General features: G+C 40.1%; 1 protein-coding gene across 2 annotated transcripts in view; it reads left to right on the forward strand.

Moving 5' to 3' along the window:
• Nucleotides 1-5,259: 5,259 nt before the first annotated feature.
• The window catches only part of LOC118763670 (glutathione S-transferase-like), a 40,996-nt gene continuing 38,357 nt past the window's right edge, over nt 5,260-7,898 (forward strand). Inside the window, exon 1 of one of the 2 annotated variants that reach the window (XM_036503422.1) lies at nt 5,260-5,901. In XM_036503422.1, the coding sequence (XP_036359315.1) occupies nt 5,769-5,901 (133 nt within the window). In that variant the 5' untranslated portion in view covers nt 5,260-5,768. The remainder of the gene's footprint in view (nt 5,902-7,898) is intronic. The other variant, XM_036503421.1, reaches the window with a different exon arrangement.

Raw genomic sequence — 7,898 nt, forward strand, 5'->3', positions numbered from 1 at the left:
CTGGCTTTTGTGGTTTTTCCTGTGGCTGTTGTTGTTGTTGTAATTTAGCGGCAGATTTGCACTCCTTTTTGAGGTGTGCTTCACTGCCACATGTATAGCATCGTGGCCTTCTGCCCTCGACTACTACGTACAACTTGCGGCCATCCTCAAGATGTACGTGGGTGGGAATTTTATTGATGTCGTCTTGACTTATGTGGAAGAGGAACTCCATTCTCTTTCCCAGCCAGTCCTTGTTTTTCGAAACACCGATATCTAGGATGTTTAAGTCCTCCATTTCGGATGTTAAGGCGGAAGTTATCCACAGTGTTGTTACTTGGGGGACATTATTGATAATGACCTTCGTCACCTTCTGGCCAAGGTAACTCGGTGTCATGTTAGTTCATCAGAATGAAGGGTTATCGTTGAGAATTTCTTCGCCAACTCTTCATTCTGAAAAACCACCTGTACGTGGGCGAACTTGTTCGCCCAGGTCACATAATCCTTGTATCCCCAGATGGGGCGTAGGCACTTTTCTATTATGTCTGTGCTTGCCTTTTCTGGACTTTTAGTTTTTTTATTTGTTATTTTATAAACAATGGTTTTCTTTTTTTCCTCATTCAGTATGTGTTGTGGTATGTGTAAGAGTATTTTGCCGTTTTCATTGGTGATAAGGTTTCTGCAATCTTTTATTTGTTGTGTAGTAAACGAAACTTTTGTTACTTTTTCTTTTATCGCCTCGGCGAAGTTTGTTGTTGTTTTGTTATTGTTGTTACTGCCGGTGGTGTTGGTGTTGATGGCAGGGGTGTGGGTTGTAGGTTTGTGGTTGCTGATTATGCAACTAGCAAGGGGTGGAAAATTGTCTGCGTAATTTAGTCCTGCATTAGCGCATATTTCGGCATTTCGTTTGGTTGTCGTTGTTATTATTTCACTTGTTGGTGATGGAGTGAGCAGTGGTTGAAGGGAATTGTTGTTGTCATTGTTGTTGTTGTTGTTGTTGTTGTTGTTATTGTCGTTCTTGGTGACGGCGGTGGTGTTAGTGGTATTAGTAGCATTGACGGCACGGTCTTTGGTGGCGGTGATGGTGATGTTGGTATTTGTATTGGTGGCGATGTCTTTAGCAGGGATAGCAGTTTTAGTAGCATATGCTGCCATGGTGTTGTTTCGTGGTTTGGTGGTGGACTCACTGGTGGTGTTGACGGTGCTTGGCCTTGCGACCTTTGTTTTGTATTTGTTGCTGTTGTCGATGCTGATGGTGGTGGTGGTGGTGGTGGTGAAAGCGGTGGTGGTAACAGTAGTAGTCTCTTTGCTGTTCTTGTTAGAGGTGGTGGTGGTGACAGGGCTGTTACTACAAGTGGTTGCAGCGTTTATTCCAAAATCATTAATGTTTGCATTTTGCGTGCACAAGTTCTTTTTTTCTCCTAGCGTTTCCAGACTAGGAGAATGATGGTCGATAGAGGAACGCGACCATCGTTCTAAAATACAATTTCTCGACATTTTCAAAATGTCGAAAAGGAAATTACACAAATTAAATAGGGTTGAAACTGCCCCTAGGGGCGAATTCCTCCCTTGGAAAAGCACTCAAACGAAAGTTGGGTGCCTTACACACCTTATTTACAAAAATGTACACAAAATATGGGCTATAGATAGTCAAAATAAACGATTACCTTCGGAGCTGAACTGACATCACGTCCGTCGATAAACAGATAGATAGATAGATAGATAGATAGATAGATAGATAGATAGATAGATAGATAGATAGATAGATAGATAGATAGATAGAGACAGACAACAGATAGATAGATAGATAGATAGATAGATAGATAGATAGATAGATAGATAGATAGATAGATAGATAGATAGATAGATATATATGTTTCTTTATTAGCCACACAGGGCTGCACACAGAACAAATTACAAGGTAGAGCTTTTCTTTTGAAGGTTTAAAAAATAAAAATAAAAAAAAAAAATTAAAAAAATAAAATAAAAAAATAAAATAAAAAATTAAAAAAATAAAAATAAGAAAAAATAAAATAAAATAAAAATAAAATAAAAAAGGGGGGGTGATCAAAAGGATCGTAAAAGGGGAAAAGAGAACAAAAAAAGGGGGGGTTAAAAAAAAGGGGGAGAGGAAAAAAATTGATCAATAGGGATCGTTATCACAGAAATGTCAATATGAAGTGTAAAGGGGGGGACAGGTGAGGTTTACCCGTGGAAAGAAAAGCCTACGGAAAAGACCACGGTAACCTCGGTCAATGAAGTCACATGTTATATTTCTTTTTTTTTTTTTTTTTTTTTTGCAAATAAGCAACTCTCTGTATTAATTTTTACGGTTCATAGAATCATAGTCAAGGTGGCTTCGTCATTCATACGTGCCATCCTTGCTACATTCACCCATCTTTTTTTAAAACATTCACTAGACAAAAACTTTGCCTCTCTACTCTCACTTTTTTCTTCAAGTGATACTTGAAGAAGTTGATGAGAGATTGACCAGAGAGGAAAGTGTTTGTCTCTAATCTTTCAGACGCGTCCACCAGATACATTCTTTCGCCATGGCCACAAGTATGATAAAAATAGCTCTTCCTTCCCGTTTGAAGGAAGGAGGCGTGACGATATTAACGATAGACTCGGCTGATAAACCGACACGTCCCACACGTGACAGCAGTCGTTCGACATAAGCCCACAGGTGGGAAATTGCTGGACACTGCACGATTGCGTGCAGAGCGGTTTCGTCGCTCTGCCCGCATCTCGGGCAGGTCGGCCCCGTGTTTCTCGAGCCATGCCTATAGAGCTTATCCCGAACGGGTAGCGCTTCTCGGTAGCACCGCCAGGCCAGGGATCTCTGGAAGTTGTCCATAGGTCCCGGGCCGAAAGTCGTTTGAAACAGGCGGGTCAGGTATTCCTCGTCGACGCCCAGGTTTGCCCCGAGCTCGTCGTCGTACCTCCCCTCCACTAATCCCCTATAGAATGCTTTGGTTGTGTTGAAGTCACTCAAGGTCGACCCGGGACGGCAGAGTTGCTTGAGAGCAACGCGACACTCGCGGTGCCATTCGCCCTTCTTCGGCCTCTTTTTGATCCACGACTGTAGTTCGGTCATGGAGACGAGTTGCGGGAATGCGTGCCTCACAAACGGCGACCACACCTGTTCACCGTCGTCTACATAGAGCCGGAGATGTCGCAGTCTCAGCGCGTGTCTGCGCATCATCAACCACGTCATGCCCAGCCCTCCTTTTAACGGGTGTTGACAGCAAATGGATCGCCTGACCATCGGGACGCATCCTTTCCACAAGAAGCGGAAGAGATGCGTTCTAGTTTGGTGATGGTAGGGTCGGGACAAGTACGACGGTCAGGCGGTAGTAGATGATGGACGCGATGTACGCGTTCACCACCTCCGCCCGACCTTTTAGGGACAGTTTCCTCTCGGCCCATTGCTGGGCGAGAGTGACCACCCTACTCGTTATCTCGTTCCAGTTCTTCTCCATTTGGAGGTCCGGACCGAACCAGACCCCGAGCAACTCAACCGGGCCGTCTGTCCAGCGTCCCACGACGGAGGTACTGGTGGACAGATAGATAGATAGATAGATAGATAGATAGATAGATAGATAGATAGATAGATAGATAGATAGATAGATAGATAGATAGATAGATAGATAGATTGAATGATTGATTGATTGATTGATTGATTGATTGATAGATGAAATCAGTGGTTCTCAAACTTTTCAAAACTTTTTACGAGTCGGTTCCCTTACAGTTTTTTCGACAATTCGCGATCCCCTATAAATGCAGGATAATCAACATGGAAAAAATTATATACATTCGTGTACCGTAATTTCCGGACTATGAACCGCACTGCCCATAGACCCGCAACCCCGAAAACTACAACTTAATCCAGGCAATGCCTCATTGGAATACAATAAATGCACAAGAAAATATGGAGAATCAGTTGACCAGTTGGTTACAAAACAAATGAGAAACGGAAAATACCGATAGCACATACATGATCAACCGTTATAAGCGCATGTTTTCTATCGGCCAATCACACTTGTTAAGTGTGATTAGAAAATGAGTGTGGAGGAATGGCGTGGGTTTTTGAATCAACGACAAAAAGGATGATAGCATGCGAAAAATTAAAAGTCTTGACATTTTTAAACGTAACTGTCCCTTAACTGCAGTGTCCCTTCAGCGACACTTAAAATCGCTTCACAATCCCCCTAAAATCGCTTCACAATCCCCCTATAATCGCTTCACAATCCCTCTATAATCGCTTTACAATCCCCTATAATCGCTTCACAATCCCCCTAAAATCGCTTCACAATCCCCCTATAATCGCTTCACAATCCCCCTATAATCGCTTCACAATCCCCTATAATCGCTTTACAATCCCCCTAAAATCGCTTTACAATCCCCCTAAAATCGCTTCACAATCCCCCTAAAATCGCTTCACAATCCCCCTATAATCGCTTCACAATCCCCCTAAAATCGCTTCACAATCCCCTTAAAATCGTTTCGCAGTTCCTCCTAAAATCGGACCCAGTTTGAAAACTACTGGATGAGATAGAAGAACAATTACTTACCGAAAGCCAAGTGGTTAAGCTGAGAATGATATATTCTTGTTGTTGCTGTTCCGGTTCTTGCGACAGCTACTGCTGATGATTTTCGTCACGGTGATAATATTTTTGGAGGTGACAACAGATTGGGTGAAATAATATAGCTGTGGGAAACTGAAACTGAAGTTAATGCATCAGTAAATACAAATGGCAATTACTGAAAAGATTGTTTTTATTAATGGAAGGCTTATAATGAAGTTAGTCAGGCTGAGCAAAACAACACTGTTCATACATAAATGTGTGTTTGTATGCATGTATGTATATATGTATGTATATATGTGTTTATATAGATAGATAGATAGATAGATAGATAGATAGATAGATAGATAGATAGATAGATAGATAGATAGATAGATAGATAGATAGATAGACAGACAGACAAACAGAGACTAGTTGATAGATAGATAGATAGATAGATAGATAGATAGATAGATAGATAGATAGATAGATATATAGATAGATAGATAGATAGATAGATAGATAGATAGATAGATAGATAGATAGATAGATTAAATTAGCATAATATATACATATATATATTGTATAAAAGATCGTGGGTAGGCCAAAACTATGCGAAGTAAATGCAAGGTAAATCAAAAGAAAACAAATATGTGAATTAATGAAGACTTACCTTGTACTCAATATTTCGGGGTTATGACCCATTTTCAAGAAATTGACGAATGTTGCTGATGTGCATGTGTGTGAGCGTGTGTGTGGAGTGGACATGCGCAGTCCCATAAATGACTCTGAATTGTGCCAGAGGACCTATGTCGTATATGAGATCATCTGTGGCAAATGTGGCACATCCTACATCGGAAGCACGACAAGTAAACTGCATGTACGCATTAAGGAGCACATGCAGGCAGGCAGGCACTTCCGTGAAGAAACATCTACGGAAATGCGAGACCCGGGAGTTCACAGTGCACATCAAAGCAACACAGCGGAACAGGGGCAACCTTAGAATCTCTGAGGCTATCCTCATACACCAAAAGAAACCAAAGATCAACAATAGAAGAGAGTTACAGGAAGCTAACTGGTTGCTATAGCAAACCCTTCTGCGCATGTCCACTCCACACACGCTCACACACAGCCACATCGGCAACATTTGTCAATTTCTTGACACCCTAAAATAGAAACTACTTTTCACGTCTTGCCTGAACATATATTTCATACATCTGCTAAACTATGGCTCAATACGAACTGATATATTGGCCTATGAAGGGTCGAGCGGAAATTATCCGAGTGACTTTAGCGGCCGCTGGTCTGGACTTCAAAGATACAAGGTACACTTTTGAAGAATGGCCCTCATATAAAGATAGTAAGTAGGGTAAAGTGGCAGTTATTATTTATTTTATTCTTATTGATTTAAAATTCATTTTTTTTTTTTTTTTCATTTACTGCATTGAATACTTTGTAATTTTACGTTTAAATGTCAATTCGTGAGTTGATTTCGTTCTGCAGATTAGTCGAAGCTCATTCTGTGTCTGAATTCGGGTCCCAGTCTAATCATCTTTGCCTACTCGCGTAGGCAAAGTGAATTAGAGTGTACTATGGATTCCCAACCCTGGTACAGGCTAGAGTTTGGCGATTGGGGTTTTTCAAAACACTGCAAGCTTTGCAAAATACTTATTTTATGGACCCTGAAAGGAAGAAATGTAAAGTGGACCTCGGCGGAATTTGAACTCAGAACGTAAGGACGGATGAAATGCCACTAGGCATTTTCCCCGTTGTTCTAACAATTCAACTAGGTCGCCGACTTAATAATAATCCTTTCTACCATAGGCACAAGGCCTGAAATTTTGGGGGAAGGGGCCAGTCGACTCCAGTGTATAACTGGTACTTGTTTTATCGACCTCGAAAGGATGAAAGGCAAAGTCGACCTCGGCGGAATTTGAGTTCATCGTAAAGCCGGTCGAAATGCCACTAAGCATTTTGCCCGGCGTGCCAACGATTCTGCCAGTTCACCGCCTTAATAATAACAACAACAACAATAATAATCCTTTCTACTATAGGCACATGGCCTGAATTTTGTGGGGAGGGGGATAGTCGATCACATCGACTCCAGTACTCAACTAGTACATAAATTTATCGACCCCGAAAAAGTGAAAAGCAAAGTCGACCTCGGCGGAATTTGAACTCAGAACGTAGCAGCAGACGAAATACCGCTAAGCATTTCGTCCGGCGTTATAACGTTTCTGCCAGCTCGCCGCTTTAATAATAATAATAACAACTGTAATGATAATAATAATATGTTGATGATGATGCTTTAGGCACAAGGTTAGCAATTTTGAAGGGCGGAGTGTTAGTGGATATTTTCAATCGCCAGTACTTGACTGGTACTTTATTTTATTGACCTTGAAAGGAGGGAAAGAAAAGTTGACCTTAACGGGATTTGAACTCAGAACATAAAGAACTGGAACGAACCACGCAAAAAAATTTTCCGACGCCCTTTTTGTTATATATTTACCTGGTTTTGTGTCACCTGTGTTAAATTTTTTTAATTATTACAGACGAAGGTTAATGTTTGGAATTAAGCTGAACCTTGATACACAATCAGTCGTGTTCTACTCACTGGTAACACAATGTGCGAATCAGATTCCGATCCCCACAAAGTGTTTGTTTTTTCTTTGTTATGTAACTTAATTTATTTACCTCGATTTATGTCATGTTGGCGTTTATAATTTAATATCAATTTTTCTACGTTTTGAAACGAATTTAACCTCATCGATATCATTGTGGTTATTTATATTTGTTTTCCTATATTTAGTGGAAATAACTTATATAGATCATTAATAACTTCGATATGGATTACTCTGGGAAGAATATACTTGCATCACCGATTAATCCATATTTCAGGATGGTTCTCGAGAAAGTTGAAGACCTTGTGAGACAGATGAGGTGTAACATGTAAAAGATAAAAGGTACATACATACATACATACATACATACATACATACATACATACATACATACATACATACATACATATAGGTACATATACATATGCATATGTGTGCGTGTTGTGTGCGTGTTTATGTATGTACATATATACATATCTATCTATCTATCTATCTATCTATCTGTCTGTCTGTCTATCTATCTATCTATCTATCTATCTATTATCTATCTATCTATCTATCTATCTGTCTGTCTGTCTGTCTGTCTGTCTGTCTGTCTGTCTGACTGTCTATCTATCTATCAATCTATATATATATATATATATATATATATATATATATATATATATATATATATATATATATATATACAGTTAATCCAACAAGAAAGCACAAAAAAACACAACAACGCGAGGAC

Source organism: Octopus sinensis, linkage group LG5, assembly GCF_006345805.1.
Source record: "Octopus sinensis linkage group LG5, ASM634580v1, whole genome shotgun sequence".
Classification (NCBI taxonomy): Eukaryota; Metazoa; Mollusca; class Cephalopoda; order Octopoda; family Octopodidae; genus Octopus; species Octopus sinensis.